This window comes from Lontra canadensis, unplaced genomic scaffold (genome assembly GCF_010015895.1).
Source record: "Lontra canadensis isolate GAN:19392208 unplaced genomic scaffold, GSC_riverotter_1.0 scaffold69, whole genome shotgun sequence".
NCBI lineage: Eukaryota > Metazoa > Chordata > Mammalia > Carnivora > Mustelidae > Lontra > Lontra canadensis.
In genome coordinates, this window is record NW_022631063.1 from 9,461,569 (window position 1) to 9,479,206 (window position 17,638).

Below are 17,638 nucleotides of genomic sequence, written 5' to 3' on the forward strand. Positions count from 1 at the left end.
TCCTCTCTTCTCATCAGAAATTAAAATGAAGATTGCCATTGTAACACACATTAAAGATGTAGCTGTGATGCCTGCCAATCTGTTAGATCCTAGGGTGTTTTTTTTTTTTCTTTAAAGGAAAGAAAGTAGGAGAACAGTTTATGGAATGTTCTTAGAATCGTTGAGGTTTGTTGGGACTAAAGTCACATAATTTGCACTTTCGGTAGGACCCATTCTTGCAAAAAAAAAAAAATCTAGATCATTTTTGTCTTATGTAATAATCTCTCTTCCACCCTCTATCCACTCTCCATTCTCAGTTTTTTTTGGAAATTGTGTGGTACGAGTAGAAACACCTTGGGAAAGTTTTTATACCTCCTGCCCCAACTGCACAGACACACAGAAATAACTATAACCACAAAGTACAAATTTAAGAGATAAAGATGTTGACTTGTTGTTCCTGTCATTGACACATGCATAGCTTACCTGTTTCTGCACTCTCAGTTACATGGAAATTAAGTCTGAATAAGAGGCTGTCCATTTGCTACTTATAGTGACATCCTGGTATAAGGAAGGCATCTTGCAGGTCCGGAGATGAAAGTTAAACATGTTCAGAGATAAGAGTATTGACGTGAGTGTCAGAGTTGCTGCTTCTGAGTTCATGTTCAGACTAAACCTAAGGTCTACTGGAAACCTAGTTTGGGATCGAAGAACTTTGACTTTTATAAGAATTTAAATAGTTGGGGCCCCTGGGTGGCTCAGTGGGTTAAAGCCTCTGCCTTTGGCTCAGGTCACGATCCCAGGGTCCTGGGATGGAGCCCTGTATGGAGCTCTCTGCTCAGCAGGGAGCCTGCTTCCCTTCCTCTCTCTGCCTGCCTCTCTGACTGCTTGTGATCTCTCTCTGTCAAAAACAAAATCTTAAAAAAAAAAAAAAAAGTATTCGAATAGTAGTCCTGTAAATCCTGATCAATTGTTATGGTTAGGGTTAGGGTACTAACCCCGCATGAAAATATAAATTGTTCATGCTTTATGTTTTAACTTTCTCGTGCTCTTAGAAATGAGTGTGTTCACCTTATTTCAAAAACAACTTTTTAACTTTGTATGTGAGGATTTTAGGGTTGAATTCTATATGCCAGGCTTCATTTCTATGGATGGAATAGATGGAAACCTGTACATTTTGCATGTAGAAAGAACAAATATAGCATTAAGAATTAGGAATCACAATACTAGCTTCTCTTAAGCATCACAGTGATTAAAAAGCATTCTGTGTGAATTTTGTTAATGACATAAGTCTTGAGTGGAAACCCCAAATGATGACAAAGTTTTGGAGTATTTCAAGAATATTGACAATGCGGTTTGACCTATTGTATGAGTGTGTCTGTTTCTAAAATGCATAATGTTTTGAAGTAGGCCAGAAAAAGGAAAGTATAAAAGTAGGAGGTCACATTTCTAGGTTGCATTTTTGTTTCTCTGCTCAGTTCCCAAATCAGTAGTAATTTGCAAAGTCTTTGGTGAAATCTTATACAAACCAGGCAAGTTTTTATGACCTGTATTCAATGCACATGAGTATGCATACCGATCCGTATATGTGTGCATGCACACTCACTTGTTGTCTAAAAGTGGCCTTGTTTGAATGCCTTACTAAAGTAAATGAAGCAAACTACCATGTTAGATACATACCTTTCTTCTTCATTTATCCAAAGGGAGTCATTGCATGCAATGGCAAAAATTTTAATTATTTCAGAATAATGAAAACATTGTTACCGTTTGACTCTAAATATAACTGATTTTTTTTCTCTTTCAGAGACTATTTTAAAGTGACTTTATCTAAGTATGTGTTAAAAACTTACCTAATTTAATTAAATTTTTTTTCGGTCGCTTTAAAGCCGCATAACTCATCAGAATGGTTTCCAAGTCTGTCCACATTTTGTGGGGCATGGGATAGGATCTTACTTTCATGGACATCCAGAAATTTGGCATCATGGTAAGGAAGTTAATTTGGGAGCTATTTATTGGATGGAATCAGAATAAGGCAATTTTGCTCCTCATGTTCCTCTAATTTTGAATTCATATGATCATCCTTTTGTGTGTATGCATGTGTGTGTGGGGGGGGGAGGGGGTTACTCAATTGTAACCAGCACATTACTATGTTACTGGATTAGAGCCCAGCAGTTTCAGTCTCAGAATAGGGTTTATTTTGCTTTTTGTCTTCCCCTGAAGGGTGATGGCTGGAAGGCACAAGAGATATTTGTCTAGAAAAAGTTACTGAAAACAAAATGCCACTGCATCAATGTCCCAGCAGCATGCACATATGACTGTTTTCTGTTTTTCTTTTTCTACCCTCTTCTCTAACTGCTGACTGTTGTGGTTAAACTTCATTACATCCTACACAGCGTTGACAGCTGATGTATTTAGCAGCATGTACTCTTTAGTGATTTCTAGATTATACCCACCCTTGTATTCCTTCCCCAGAACCTCCTGTTTTTCGCTGCCTGAGTGTGCACCTGACAATGAGAAGGCAGGGTAGGTCAGAGGCAGTGGTTAGGGTAGGAGGCAATTCTGTAGAGTGCCCCCAAGGGGGGCTGCACACCTGGACAGGGACCGAAGGAAAGTGGGGCCTTGACCTGTGTGCTTGGGGTTGGAGCAGTCCCTAGAAGAAATGCTGGTAGAACCCTATTCCCTGAAGATCCCCGTGGACCCAGCAGGTCAGAATTCCTTTTGCACTAAAGAGCCCCACCTGCGGCAGCTCAGGAGCACAGAAAGAGTGTCTCAGGCGTGTGCCCCACCCTGCACCAATACTTGGAGTTATTTCAAGTCACCCCTGTCCTAGCCTCCTGCTTTAACGTGCACCCTAAGTGGCTGCCTTCCCTTTGTATCAGTTCCCCAAGATGTCTTTCTCTCTGGGGTGGCGGGCAGGGCCTAGGACCCAGTGAAGCCAGGAGACCTGGAAGCAAGTGGCCAGGGGACTGTGGAAGTTGTCTAAAGCACACAACATGTGTCTAAAACACCCCAGCTGCCTCTGCTAGCCCTTGGTACACCCTTCCCAGGGGCCTTGACCCCAAGCAAAGAAAATGCCAAGCCTAAGGGTCAGAACCCCTTCTACCCTAAAAGAAAAAATAAATTAAAAAATAAATAGTGACCAAGGTCTTTTGAACAATCCTGCCCTTCTAATTCTGTTTCTCTCTTTCTCTCCATTTCTCACTCCCCCTACCCTATATTTTTTGTTTTGTAGCAAATGACAGCGATCTACTCATGGAGGAGGGAATGGCGTTCACCATAGGTCAGTGCCCAAGCTTCCCTTTAGAGAGCCCTGGCTCCCTGGATCAAGGCAGCAGTGCTGGCCTAGGCCAGGCAGTCCCGTGAAGGAATAATAAAGCCAATCAGCGTAATGAAATAATTCAGATGCATAGCAAATCTGATTAAATAATATCCTCGAGCCCCATCTTCCTAAATCAGATACTTACCGACACATTTAGGAGACGGCAGCCATCCAACCTCTAATTCTGTTTCGAGCATAATGCAGTGTTTGGTGTTTTTTTGTTGTTGTTTTGGTTTGGTTTGGTTTTGGGGGTGTTTTTGGTTTGGTTTGGGGTTTTTGTTTTTGCTTTTGTTTTTTTTTTTTCCAGTAACACCCAGTAACTAGAAGTGATCATGTCCCTTGCTCCCTGTCTGGCCACCTGTTCCTGGCTAATCATGTGACTGGTGTCACCACCAAATTCCAATCATCTAAGACCCTAAAGGCATCATATTTCTGACTGTGGTACTTAATGGAGAAGCAATTAGAGTGAAATAAGAAAATTGTTATTTGCTGATTAATGAACATTTTAAGCATGTTTTAAAAATTCAAATATTTTAAAAAACTGACTGGTATTTATAAGAGGGACTGGTGTTTGGGTGGTTATTATCCACGGGGTCCTAATTAAGGCTTGATTAAAATGCCCTTTTTTTCTTAAAAAAATTACGAAGGAGACAACTTCATACATTTTTGAATGCGGTAGTGTTTCCTCTTCCTACTGTTTAGTTTGTAATATACTATGTAAGCAACATCAATTATCAGCCCTTGTGAGATGACAACAGGAACCCGTGGGGGAAGCACTTGGGGGGAGGGGAGGAGAACCTTCTCTTTTTCGTAATCAGCCGGAACAATATTTGACAAGAATGTGATTAGATCACTGCAGTAAATATTTTCCCTCTTACAGAGCCAATCATAACCGAGGGATCTCCTGAATTTAAAGTCCTGGAAGACGCCTGGACTGTGGTCTCCCTGGACAATCAAAGGTGTTTGCTTTCGGTGCCACTGCTTTGAGATGCTATGGGAAGGGAGAAATGGTCCGACGGCTTCCGCGAGCTGCTGTTCCCCGCCCCGCGGGCGCTCTCGCGCCTTCTGACCGCTGCGGTGTGTGTTTCAGGTCCGCCCAGTTCGAGCACACAGTTCTCGTCACGTCGGGGGGCGTGCAGATCCTGACCAAACTGCCCCACGAGGCCTGAGGAGCCGCCCGCTGGTCGCAGAGGCCGGGCGCTTTTTATCCTAAATTGCCGAAATCCAGCTGGAGAATTTTTAGAAGACACGGGCAAAACGGGAGGTCCCGCAGTAACCAACCTAGCTTCTCGTCTTGGAAAAACCCGGTGGGGAGCCCGGCCTTGGCCTCCGGGCTTCGGAGAGAGGGCGGGCTCGCCTTCCCACCGTGGGAAATGATTCTGGGGGGAAATGGGGAGGCCCCAGTTTGGAAGGCGAAGGATTTCTAGAGATGCGTGGTTTTCTCTTCCCCTTGCCTTGATACCCAAGTAAAAGCTTTCTCCTCCTAAGCCCATTGTGTCTGTTGTCCTTGCGCCTCTGACAGATACTAGAGGGAGAGGGTGGCTGGTTAATTTTTGAGTCTCTGAACTTTTCACATCTGCGGTTGGGGGAAAGAATGAGCCCAGATGTTAGCTGGGAATTTTTTAGAAGTCTCTTCTTTTCCCCTTGTGGGTCCCACATTGGCACTAGCCCTTCCAATTCTTTTCCCTTCATAGCTGCTTTGGGATGAAAAGATTAGCTAGCAAACCGTGGGGTTGGTTACACATATTTCCTTGCCTGTGAACCTTGCGTCTGGCTTCCACAGTGCTTTATCAGTCTACACACATGGCTTTCCTGGTTCCCTGTGGCTCTTCTGTCTCTTCCTCACATCCCTCATCCTGCCCCAAGCAGCCATCCCTGAGGTTACTTTTGAGGGACCCTCTCGTCCCCCCATATCTCTCTTTCTCTGTCACACACACACACACACACACACACACACGTCTGTTGCACTAGAAATTCAAACATTGCCCCCTCCCCATCCAGATGTGAACACTGTCCGGCTGTCTAGCGCCTAAGCTGACCTCTCCCCGTATCCACCCCTTTGGACTGTGCTCTCCTGCTAGAGACCCAGAAGATTCTAGGAAAAGAAGATATGGTAACTTTTGAGGGCAAGAGCCAAGTTAGCTGGGATTGGAACTGGCAAGCCGGAAGCTCCACCAGCTTCAGAAGCAGAAAATCCAAGCACTCACATTCCACATTTCCCAAAGGCCCATTCTGATCAGAATACCCTCTCTTCCTCAGCAGGAACTACACCCCCCAGCACCTGTTCGCCCCTGGGCTCAGGTGAAGAGGTGCTGGGGCATCCAGTAGGCACATAGAGAATAGCCCCCCTCTGATTATGGTTTTAGAAACAACTTCTGTGAGGGTGTCCAGGCAGTCAGGAGTTGTGCTAACTTTTGTTTCTACTGAAGCGGGTTTTACAAAGTTGCCAGGCACTAAATATAGCTTGGGCTGGAGAGCACCAAGGAAATGCAAGCACCTGTAGTTGCCATGACAGGTGGTCTCTGTGATCAGGACCCAAGAGGCAGCTGTCTTTGTGACAGAGTGTAGGGAGAAGAGATAGGAAACAGGACAGTCAGTAAGTGCCCTTGGAGAAGTGGCTAGTTCAAGCTTTTCCCTGAGTGTGGATTCTCTTGGGCATCCTCCAACCCTTCCAGCCCCCTTTCTCTGCGCTCAGGCATGGAGAATTTGGACAGAGGTGATTCCAATTCAAGTGGATCTGAGAACTGGAAAAGGTGAGGGAAGGGCTGAAGATTTACAAAGCCCACAGAAAAACTTTTCAGAGTTCTTGAGACATTGTCCAAGCAAAGGCCTAGAGATGAGACTGCTGCTCTGGAACAATCATTCTCCAGGAAAGAACTCGGCCCAAATGGCCTTGGGAGAGGTTTGCCAGATAATGATTTCACTTCTCTCCTAGAGCAATGAGATTGCAAGGTTTGCCGCTTATCTTATCTACTGATCAGTTTACTCCAAGTTCCCCAAGAATAATTTTATTAGGACCACAGGGTTTTACCAACCACTGGGATAACATGCTGTTTGTGCAGCAATTATTCTGAGGTGGAAGTATTTATGGGACAGGTTTATAATCCTATTTATTAAAGTAACTAGTTTAAGCCTAGTTTAAACATGATACCCACGTATATGTATATATACCAGCACAGCCAATGTCAGCAGCTCCGTAGGAAACAAACTTGATTTAGAGCGAACTCCGTTTAACATGCTTTGAACTTGAAGTTATAAAGATTTTAAAAATACCTTGTGCACCACCACCACCACCACCATCACCTTCCAGTTGAACTGGCCCCAGACCTCACCCCGGGGGCGGCCGGGGTTTCAGCCAACGCGTGGCTACTGCTGACACCACCGGACTCGGGTCCTGCGGTGTCTCCCACTGGTTCTACTCGGAATCCGGGACTCTCAGGATAAACGTAGAGTTTTGTTTCCTGTCGGAATTGGGACCGGTAAAGATCTAAGCAAACCAGCGTTTCAGAACAGGTGTCGTCTTAGCAACGGGGGTGGGGTGCGGTGCGGTGGGAGGGATCCACTCTGGGCTCACCAAGTGGAGAGAAGGTCGCACACTGCGAAACTGCTCCAGGCCAGGTGTCTCAGTGCCCAAAGGGCCCCGGCTCGGCCGCACCTCCCTGGACCTGCTTCTCTGGGGCTTAGAAATAATCCCCGAGTATAGACACTTTCTCGCCCACATATAATTCATTTCTAAAATAAACAAGGCTCTGAAGCCGTTTCCCGAGGGACCGCGTCCTTTGTTCCACGGAGCCAGCCCGGTCCTCTGCACTGGAAAGGCTTGTATTTCTCCTTCCAGATGTGGACAGAGAGCCCTGTAGACGACAGTCGCGACCCGTGGCTGCCTCTCTCCCCTCCCCCCATCTTACAGTTCTCTGGCATAAACTGGCCACGGGCCGCCCAGCCGTCGGGTTTCCTCGCGTATAGCCCTGAGCGCCAGAAGTCAACAGCCACTTCCCTCGGTCCCCACCCCGACCCGGAGCCAGCCGCGGCGATCACTTACGTGGGCAGGGCCCGCTAGAGGTGCGCGCAAGAGACCAGGGGCCCGGGCGGCATCCGTGCTGCTGTGCAGAACGCACCGCACCGCACCGCACCCCAAAACAGGCGCTAGGAAGGAGCAATTAAAACCACAAGTGCAACACGGAAATCAAGAGGAGTCGAGCGGCTCCAGGAGTAGTCTGGTGGCGGAGTCATTAACTGGTTGTTACTACAAAGCATCGCCCTGTGGTTCTGTGATTAAGGGGGAAAAAAATCTTTCTAAACGTTGGCAAACCAGTTATTGGTTTGAAGGATTTTTTTTTTTTTGCTTTTGTTTTCCTTTTTGCTCCAACCACGCTGCCTGAAATATTGCTACCCCCAATATTATGCCCTTAAACCAAAGGAGAGGAATTCCACGGGCAGCAGCTGCGGCTACGGAAGTTAAAAAAGAGAGAAGCCCCTTCCACTAATATCTGTAACGACAGCACCGATGTAATTTGTTTTGAATGTTCATTTTTATTGGTGTTCCCTCTGCCAAAATGTGCTTGATTACAGAACAGAGGTTTGTCCTGTGATCATTTCGCACTCCAGATAGGGGAAGGTGCAACGCCGAAGGTTCAGCTCAGGCCAGATCAAATCCCGGGCTGTTTAACGCTGAAAGGCTGCATGTTGCTATTAGTGTTAAATATATGGCTAATTATGCGTATGAAAATTAAACATCAGTGTTATGCTAATGGGGCGCCTTCAGCTGCGGATCCGAGCACTTGAGACTACCATTTAATCAAATGAATCAGTAACTAATACATCTGCACGTGTGAACTTTCACAAGATCATTTCCCCGTTCCCGTCACACCGCTAAATTATGAAAGAAATAATTATCAACACTTTCTAATTACCTAACAAAGTAATTTGGGATTCACCGTGGGGCTGGCGGGATGGGGAACCAACAGCCCCTCGCAGACAGCGTGGTGCGCGCCACGCCTCGTGGGGGTGGCTGTGTGGTGGCGGCGGCGGGGGGCTTTTGTGCGCTTTTCTGTACCTAGCGCCCCAGAAGACAGAAGGCGCCGTGGCAGCTTTTGCCAGCCCTGCCCCCAGGCCCAGGGGCGCCCGCTTTGACCACTGGAGATGAGGAGGATCCTGGGCGACAATGAGAGACATGTCTGTAACCAGATCTGCGAACCTACCACTGGCCTGGTTTTGCCGCGGGTTTCCGGGGTCCACAGGACTCGTAAACCCCGGGTACTCTTGCCAGACCCCAGGAGGCCGGAAAATGACCACCCGGTATCCGAGGCTCAAGCCGAACTGAGCCCGCCGGCTCCTCGGCTCCACTCAGCGCCGCGCCCTTGGGGCGAGTGAGTCCAGGGCATTCGGCGCAGAGTGAGTGGAGGGGAGAGGGAGGCGGAGGAACGTTGGGAGGGAAAGAGGGGGTGTGTGTTGGGGGGAGGGGGCGGTGCGGTCGCCTTTCCTGGGAGGAGAAGCGCGGGTTCCTGGCTCTCCGCGCGCTCTGCTTTAATCAGACCGGTGCAGCCTGGAGCTGGAGTGGCCAGCTGGGCCTGGAGCAATGCGAGCGGGCCCCAGGGAGCGGCGGCGGCGGCGCGGCGGCCGAGTGAGTGAGTTCGCCCGGAGGGCCCCAGACCCGACCCCAGGGATGTGGCAGAGAGGATCCCGGCCGGGGAGGCGCGGCCAAGGAGAGCGCTGGGCTAGGCACACGACTCTCGAGAGGACAGCGCTCTGCTGGCCGCCTCTGGTGCCACCACCACCCCCCTCCCCGCAGTGCGCGACTTCGCGCTCCCAGGCCGCGGCCGGACTCCAGAGCCGTCCAAGCTGAGCGCTGGACCGGGTGACGGCGGCTAGGAGAAGCAGTTCCCCTGTCCCGGCGTGGGGGGCGGGCGGAGGGTGGGGACAGTAGTGGGGGGAGGGCGGCTGCGCCGAGCGGTTGGTGGGTTTCTGGGAAGTTAGGCGCGCCGGGAAGGTGGGAGGCCGAAGAGCCACGGGCCGCTGAGGTCCGGGCGCGGGCGCTGCAGCCCATTGTGCGCTCCGCACGGCGCGCTCTGTTGCAGAGGAGCCCCGGCCGGGAAGTGTGGACGCGTTTCTCCCGAGGCCGGGCCGCCTCGCCCGCTCTAGTCCAGCGGAGCCGGAGCGCCTCGGACCAATCCCCGGTGATTATGCAAGACAGCGGACCAATCAGCTCCGCCAGCTCATGAATATTTATGACCTTGGCTGAGTCAAAGCTTTGAAGCGAGTTTGGGGAGCTCGGCAGCATCATGCTTAGACTTTTCAAAGAGACAAACTCCATTTTCTTATGAATGGAAAGTGAAAACCCCTGTTCCGCTTAAATTGGGTTCCTTCCTGTCCTGAGAAACACAGAGACCCCCAAAAGGGAAGCAGAGGAGAGAGAGAGACCCACACCCAGACCCCGCGAGAAGAGATGACCATGACCACCATGCCAGAAAGTCTCAACAGCCCCGTGTCGGGCAAGGCGGTGTTTATGGAGTTTGGGCCACCCAACCAGCAAATGTCTCCTTCTCCCATGTCCCACGGGCACTACTCCATGCACTGTTTACACTCGGCGGGCCATTCGCAGCCCGACGGCGCCTACAGCTCGGCCTCGTCTTTCTCCCGACCGCTGGGCTACCCCTACGTCAACTCGGTCAGCAGCCACGCGTCCAGCCCCTACATCAGTTCGGTGCAGTCCTACCCGGGCAGCGCCAGCCTCGCCCAGAGCCGCCTGGAGGACCCAGGTACGTGCGCTTGCCAGGGAGAGGGAGAGGAAAGGGTACGAAGGGAGAGAGGGAGAAGGAGGGTGGAAGGGAGGGAGGAAGGGGGGGAGGAAGAGAGAGAGAGGAGGGAGAGATGGAGAGAGAAGTGGGGGTGGGGAGGGCGCCGGAGCAATGGAGGTTTCGGGTATCAATCTATGTATGGATCCTTGTCATAGCAAAGAAAAGATTTTTTTTAAAAATTCCACCCAACTCCCAACTATGCAGCAAAGGATAAATCCGAGAGCGTCCCCTGGCACTGTCTGAGCCTCTGGGCGGCTCTGTGCGCGGAGCACACAATGCCCCTTTGGAAAACAGAAACCCACATGTGCACGTATCAGTCGCAGTAATTATTTATTGCGTAGCGCTATAAACAATGTATGCAATTAAGGGTAATTAAACCTCAACTACCGCCTGCAAAAATAGCAAACTTTCTCTGCAAAGGCAGGAACTGCACGCCTGGGAACTGCCCCAGTCCGCCTGCAGCGGCCCGGGTCCGGCCCTCGGACTTTACGGGACACTTCCCTGGCTTTCGGACTTTCTTGAGCGTTCTCTGTCGGCCCAGCCTCTGCCATCCCTCGGTTGCCACTCGCCCTCGGCTCCCCGCCTCAAGGCTGTCCCTGCATTAATAGCAGCCCCCGCTTCTGCTGTCCCTCCAGGGGCTGACTCGGAGAAGAGCACGGTGGTGGAAGGCGGTGAAGTGCGCTTCAATGGCAAGGGGAAAAAGATCCGCAAACCCAGGACGATTTATTCCAGTTTGCAGTTGCAGGCTTTGAACCGGAGGTTCCAGCAAACTCAGTACCTAGCTCTGCCCGAGAGGGCGGAGCTCGCGGCCTCCTTGGGACTCACGCAGACGCAGGTACCTTGCCGCTGCCCCTCTGCCAAGCGGGCTCCCCGCGGCCGGCCTGCGCCCGGAGCTTCATTTCTGGCTCTCTGGGCCTCAGGGTCGGAGACTGTGTGCGCGCGTGTGTGCGTGCGTGTGTGTGTGTGTGTGTGTGTGTGTGTGTCCTTGTCCCATCCCTGGTTCTCCCTGCGTCTCTCCTTCCTCGCTAGTTCTCTCTGCCCGGGCTCTGTCGCTGCACTCTGTACTCCGCACTGCCTGCCGCCGGGCCCTCACTCCCTGGACAATCTGATTAGGGCGTGGAAGGATTTCCCTAGACGTTTTGTTTGGGGACTCTGAGGTCACACGTGCCCGAACAACTGGAACAATAGACGCTGGGCTTAATCCCTTCTTGGCCTTCAAAGTGTGTGGCTAATCACTCAGGGCCTGGGCTGGAGCCTCAGTCTCCCTCCTCCTCCTCCTCACCGGGTTGGGGTAAGGGGAAATCCTTTCCTCTGCATTCTCACCTCCCAAGTCCCAGACCCTGGAGGAGGAACGGGACCTTCCTTCTGGGATTGCTCTAAGACTCTGGGGAGCCCATGGGCTTTCTGATCAGGTTTCCAACGTCTGGGCCGGGATTTGGAGTAGAGCTGGGGAGAGCAAACAGACACTAAGGAAAGGTTGATGTAAGTCCAAATGAAAAGTTTAACAAAACCTTTTGGCCTCCTCAATCAGCCCCCGACTCACTCAAGGGCAGAAAGGATGGAGCAAAGAGAAAGCAGGTGGCATTACAAATAAATTTCCTCCACTCTTTTCAAAACTCCACTCGATTCTTTTATTGATGTTCATATTGGACTTGAAGACTCGATGTTGTGCAGGCGCTGCTTCTTCCCCCAGACAATTGCGAGGGTCCAGCTGAGTCCCTGACAAACGAAGGCCTGGATCCCCCCTAACTCCTCACCACCACGCCCCCTTGGCTCTCTGAGAGCTTGTCCCTGCGGGCCACCAGCGGCTGGCAGCCTGGCCTCAGAGGCTTTGGTTTTTATAGGTGGTGGTGGGGCTCTGCTCCTCCAGCAGGGAGCTGCCCAGTCGCAGCGGTGGTGAGGGGGATCTTTTCTCCACTGTCCCACAGGGCTCCCTTATCTCCCCGAAGACCATGGTAGGCACAGTGGACCTAGCCGAGTCACATTATTGTCCGCTCTTGCAGGTCAAGATCTGGTTCCAGAACAAGCGTTCCAAGTTCAAGAAACTGATGAAGCAGGGCGGGGCGGCTCTGGAGGGTAGCGCGCTGGCCAACGGCCGGGCACTGTCTGCCGGCTCCCCGCCAGTGCCGCCCGGCTGGAACCCCAACTCGTCATCTGGGAAGGGCTCGGGCGGCAGCGCGGGTTCCTACATACCCAGCTACACGTCATGGTACCCCTCGGCGCACCAAGAAGCTATGCAGCAACCCCAACTCATGTGAGGTTGCCCGCCCGCACCCTCCCGCCTCCTTCCCGTCTCCCCCCGGCCCGGGCCCCTCCCGCCTCCCGGTCCATCCACCCTGTCCGCAAGCCCTGGGCCTGCAGAAAGGCCCAGGGGCAAAGAAGAAGGAACAGCGAAGGCAGGACGCCCGCCACCTCCTTGGAGCCCCGCGCGGTCTGGACCGGCGACTTCCTGGCGCCCACGCCCTCGCCCCCGCCCCGGCCTACGCCGCGCAGTGACAGCAGACAGCGGCCTCCGAGCGCAGGCACAAGCTCCCGAGACAGCCAGAGCAGCAAGATGAACCAGCTGGACCCGATTCGTCGACCTTCAGCTGTGTGGGACTATCAGGAAAAAAAAAAAAAAAAAAAAAACACAAACCCACAAAAAACAAAAAACAATGTAGAAAAAGCAAAAGCTTTTTTTTCCCTTTCTGTTCTGTCTGTCTCTTGTCTCCTTTCGCTCTGTATCTGTGCGCTGACGAAGTCGAGGTCCTCGTCTGTCCGCTGTCCTCATTCTGCGGCCTCTGAAAAAAGTCACCAGGTCGGAAGAGGCTCGGGCCCGCAGGCCGCTCATTTCGGCGTGCTGGGACGTTTGGTCCTTTCGGACCTTCTCCTGGGCCTGCCTAACCATCTGTGTAGCTCGCTGCGGAATTGGGGGAAATTGGAGGGAGGGGGTTTTATTTATTGAGAAATGGACTTCGCCTGAGGGTGAACGTTGGCCAATTCGCAGTTCTGTGGAGCGAAAGGAGCGCCTGGTCCAAGAGTACCGATGACTTCAAATGCACCCGGAAAAACGAATAGGGAGGACCTGGTGATTTTTAACTTATACAGTAACTTTTGTACTTCACTGGTATGGAGAAGTTGGAACTTAATGCTTTGCATTTTTACATGTTCCGTATTATTTTTAAAAGAAAAAAAAAAGAAATGAAGCCAACACAATTTTCTCATCTCGGGAAAAACACTTGGTCGCTTTTCCTGGACAAGAAGGAAGATCCTAATTCCCTCCTTGGGGAGAGCGAGAGAGGACCGATGGGCAGTGAAGATAAAGAACAGGCGGGCATATACGAGTGCCCTAAAGCCAGTGAGCTTTAAAGAAAGACAAAAGCAGCACTAATCCCCAGAGGCTTGACCACAGAAAAACGCCAGGCAGCGCCCTGGACGCCCAGGCTCCAATGCAGGATCTAATCGCTGTACATATTATTGTTGTTAATTATTATTGTTATTATTATTGTTCCGTAAACATGTTGCACAAGCTTAGCTTTTCCGTTTCTGTTGTGTGTGGCTGTAAAATCTGATGCTTTGTGAAATGAGAATCTTGACATTTTACTTGTGAAATTTGGAAAATGTGATCAATTGAAATCAACCGTGTTTTGTGTTCTCTATGTCAAAGTTTAGTTTTATATTGAGAATGTTAACTTATTGCTTTGTATCTTGGGAAAAAAAGAACTTTGTAAATAAGTTATAAAGTTTCTTTGAGACAGTAAAATTATGGTTTGGAGAAAGAACTGCTGTCTGGTGTGCTGTGTGAGGGGTGCTGTGGGCTGGGCCCGGCCTCCAACTCTTGGGACAGATAAGGCAGACAGAGGTAGCGACTCCTGGCTCCGGACATATCAGAATAAGGGGCAAGGCCCTCCCCAGCGTTTGGGACCTTTCATTTTGCTCTGCTTCCGACCCCTAAGGGGTCTGATCCCTACCTGGGTTAGAAGGGTGGGCAGCGACTGTCTGGCAAGGGTCCTTGGAAGGGGGCATCAGGAACAGGTGCTGTGTGACGGAGCCGGGTCTCAGGAACCAAAGGGACTGTGAAGGCTGGCTGAGAGGAGATGAAAGCAGAGCTCAAAGGCTGGGAGACCTGAGTGCCACCCCTCACCCAGTTACCTCTCCGGAAGCCTAGAGGACTGAAAGCAGGGATGCTGGACTTTGTCCCCCCTCGCGATCGCCGCGATCTGGCCTTAAGGCTTTTGCATGCAGGCTGGGCACGCGATCCCCACACGGAAAAGACGCGGCCAGACACCAGAAAGGGGCCGGAAGGACTCGTCTGTCCGGCTATACCCAGTCGATCAGTGAGCTCCGGGGGACAGTCCCAAGGTGCCACCTGGGCCCCTCCACAGTCACTCCCACTCACTGGGCTCCACCACGAGAAGCCCCTTTCCTCATAATGATCACCAGCTTCTTTCCGCGCCCAGATGGAAATGCCAACGGAGGGGCAGGAGGACTCCATCGACTCCTTGGAACCCAGGCGCCGTCTGAGTCAAGACCTCCCTCCCACCCACCCCTCCAACCCTAGCCCGACAGTCCTGAGGCCATGTCAGTAAGGGGGCACCTCCAGTGGAACGTTCCGATGAATTCTCTCCGGGAGAAAGTGGACTCCGATCAACCAGAACCAGATTGGCTCCCTCCACCCAGTGGCCCGGCGTCTCACCCCGACCTCAAGCCCAGACCCCACAGCTAAGCGGAGGAAGCTCAGGGAAGCTGGGGGCCTCGACGGGCTGCTTTGAGCGATTCCCGCTTCCCTCTCACTCGCCTTGAGACACTGCTTCGTACGGGCTGGCCCTCCGCCTTTGGGGGGCCCTTTGCAGCGCGCGGTGGGGAGCAAAGCGGGGAAGGCAGTGATCTGTGTTGTGACAAGCACCCATTTTTCAATTGGTGCTGGTGAAAGAGCAGATGCTCCAGGCTCTTCTGACGCCCTTTGGGAAGGGGAGGGGATGTGGTGGAGGGGCGGTGGTGGAGGGAGCTGGGGAAATAGTGGGGAATGGAGCCGGGGACCTCGAGGCCCCTTCAGGGCTTGGGATTGGGGCATTTCCTCTCCCGCTGGTCTCCAGAACCCGGAATGCAAACCCGGGAGGCCAAATCTCGGAGGCGGGAGCGGACGGGCCTCAAAGCTGAGAGGGAGAACAGGATTTCCCAGGCTGGGTTCCGCCGTGGGGTAGGGAACTTTCCGCATTTGGTTTTCCCTGGAGAGGTGACTTTGCTAAAGGGGAGGTTTTGGTGGGTTACTCTCACACATCCAACTCTGGTGCAGCAGCCAGGACCCAGGGCCTGAAGCCACAGGCAAAATCTGTTTGGTCAAGCGGATTTTAATATTTTGAGATATTAGCTTATACTAATTTAATAATCTCTTGCTAACAGTTCAAATAGAGAAATTATTAGTTTTAGCTCAACGAAGGCGGTCTTTAGTTAGGCGCTATTATAATTATAAGCGGTTGCACTTTTAAAAAATGTTAATCTCAATATAGGCCTAATTAATGCTGCCTTGTTACTGACAAGTAGTTCATCAAATATCTGATTCAAAGATTTTCATAATGAGTATATTAATTAAACTATGAATAATCTAAAGGTGGTTATATTTAAACAATACCTCATTATAATGATTAAATACTGATTTCGAATATTATGTCTTAACAATTGTCACTTAGAAAACACAACCTTTCCTTATGTATGAGTCTGTAATGGCAAAATGCAATTTTGGGATTTTTTTCTCCTTGTTCAAAAAATGTGAACCTCATTTTAAAACACTTCTGAAATAGGTTACACACAGCTTAATGATTATCAAAATGACTCTTTTCTGCAAAAAAAGACCCCAAAGTGCGCGTACAGCTGCAAACCCAAGAGGGTCAGCATCATTTCACTGTATTCTCTTCTTGATTACAAGCCGGGCCCATCAAACACAACATAATTACAGTAATTTCAGGTTTATTTATTCTAATGCAGTTTCCCCATCTCTCTGGTAATTATGAGCAATTTTTTCGCCCAGGGAATCTTTTTGCATTAACAAAAGAGATAACGCACTGAAAGCCAAATTTGCTGTGCATTGAGAAAAGGGAAAAAAAAAATCAAATAGGTGCGAGCTGCCATCTCTGCAATTCTCTGGTACCGGAGCCGGCAAATTGCTTGCAGGTGTATGGAGCAAGCTTGTCAATGGCCAGGCCTCCAAATTAGCAAATGCACAGCGTCGAAGTAGTGAAGACAGACTTAGCAAAATTGCCAAACAACAGATACCTCTTTAATATCTTCTCTCACACACACTAGCTCTAAAAGGGGCAGGGGTGGGGGGGCGGTAGGGGCACAAGCAACAATCCCCAACCCCCTTCCCACTGGTCTTGGCTTTCATAAGCCTGGGACTGAGTGGTCCTGCAAGTGTTAGTCTAGTTGTGCAAGAATCCAGGTTCTAAGTCTAGGCAATATTCTAAAAATCTGAAATTGGAAACATGTTTATAGTTCACAGTTTTCCTTCATCGATTATTATGTTTTATTTTTCTTTCTTTCTTTTTGGGATCTGAACCTGGGCTAGGTCAGATGGCCCTTTAGCCTTCGCCTAGTCTGTGCTAGTTTGAAGAGCTACAAAAAGTTTAAAAATTCCTCTACCAATATGCACAGAAATATGAATTTATTCTTAGAATCATTTGATGGAGAAATAACTAAATCGCTCCTCTTGAAGAAATTGTCCATTTCTGTCACCTGTGGAAAGGTAGGTCTGGGTGCTGGATATGGAACCTGAGATGCTTGATCCCAAGAAAAATTAAGAGGAAAGAAGCAACGCAGGTTCCCGGCTATATATATATTTTAATTATCCTCTTATCTATCTTTTTCATTCTGTATCTTTTGAAAACCGATTTCAGAATTATCTGGGTTTTGTCAAGCCACCGCCTGGGTTAAACATCTGAAATCACAGGCTAAAGCGAACTTTTCTGCTCCTCATCCCGCACAAGCCATAGGCACCTCCATCAAATGCAGAATGGTGGGTAAGGGTCTGTCCCTCCCATGACTCAAAGAAACCCTCCTTCGGTCCCCAGCTTCACAGCAGCCCCCAACTCCAGTGTAGACAGGCAAACGGCTCTAAAGGGTGCCTTCCCCAGGCTCAAGAAACCTGTCACCCACACCCACTCCTTTGCTACCCCCCGCCCTCATCCCCCAACCTTCAGGGATTAACACTTCCTGAAACATCAAGTGTTTTTATAAAAAGGAAAAAAAATAATCCTGACATCGCTGACAAGAAGTTTTGATGGAAGAATTAGCTGGTGCATACATAATCACTCCCCCACCCTCCTACTCCCGGAGCGGGAGCCACCGCGGCGGGCGCAGCGCAGCCTTCCAACCCTCTGAAAAATGAAACCAGTTTCCACCCTTACCTTCTTCAGTGTCAATTTCAGATAATCTGGACACAATCTTTGCTAGATCAAATCAAAAGGGTCGAAGGCGGCATTTGGCTGGGAGAATGACAGGAAAGAAAAGGCAAAAAAGGGAAAAAAAAAGGAAAAATAAAGAAAAATAGGAAATATAAAACCGACCAAAC

At 50.2% G+C, this 17,638-nt stretch overlaps 2 protein-coding genes and 1 long non-coding RNA gene across 5 annotated transcripts in view; 2 read left to right on the forward strand and 1 right to left on the reverse strand.

Annotated features, from left to right (window-relative positions):
• The window catches only part of METAP1D (methionyl aminopeptidase type 1D, mitochondrial), an 83,728-nt gene extending 79,122 nt beyond the window's left edge, over positions 1-4,606 (forward strand). Inside the window, 4 exon segments of the mRNA XM_032880455.1 lie at positions 1,863-1,960; positions 3,209-3,256; positions 4,176-4,254; positions 4,386-4,606. Coding sequence (XP_032736346.1) covers positions 1,863-1,960; positions 3,209-3,256; positions 4,176-4,254; positions 4,386-4,464 — 304 coding nt within the window. The 3' untranslated portion in view covers positions 4,465-4,606.
• A 4,170-nt stretch (positions 4,607-8,776) lies between these two features.
• Positions 8,777-12,710, forward strand: DLX1 (distal-less homeobox 1). Of its 3 annotated transcripts, none has more exons than XM_032880460.1 (4): positions 8,777-8,922; positions 9,337-10,053; positions 10,728-10,927; positions 12,096-12,710. In XM_032880460.1, the coding sequence occupies exons 2-4, from the start codon at positions 9,741-9,743 to the stop codon at positions 12,348-12,350; spliced, it is 768 nt and encodes a 255-aa protein (XP_032736351.1). In that variant the 5' UTR covers positions 8,777-8,922; positions 9,337-9,740; the 3' UTR covers positions 12,351-12,710. The 3 variants fall into 3 exon arrangements, with proteins under 3 accessions (XP_032736351.1, XP_032736352.1, XP_032736350.1); XM_032880461.1 differs by having other exon boundaries at positions 9,373-10,053; XM_032880459.1 differs by having other exon boundaries at positions 8,777-8,918; positions 9,373-10,053.
• A 66-nt stretch (positions 12,711-12,776) lies between these two features.
• Positions 12,777-17,638, reverse strand: LOC116880866. Its single transcript, XR_004385291.1, has 2 exons — positions 17,475-17,638; positions 12,777-12,872 (listed from the first exon to the last, which is right to left on the reverse strand). It is a non-coding gene; the product is annotated as an uncharacterized LOC116880866 (long non-coding RNA).

Excerpts from the sequence above, each read along its gene's own strand:
- DLX1 (XM_032880460.1), top strand. The coding sequence starts at position 9,741 with ATGACCATGACCACCATGCCAGAAAGTCTCAACAGCCCCGTGTCGGGC. Across the intron at positions 10,054-10,727 it reads GAGCCGCCTGGAGGACCCAG|GGGCTGACTCGGAGAAGAGC; the intron begins GTACGTGCGCTT and ends CTGTCCCTCCAG. Across the intron at positions 10,928-12,095 it reads TGGGACTCACGCAGACGCAG|GTCAAGATCTGGTTCCAGAA; the intron begins GTACCTTGCCGC and ends CCGCTCTTGCAG.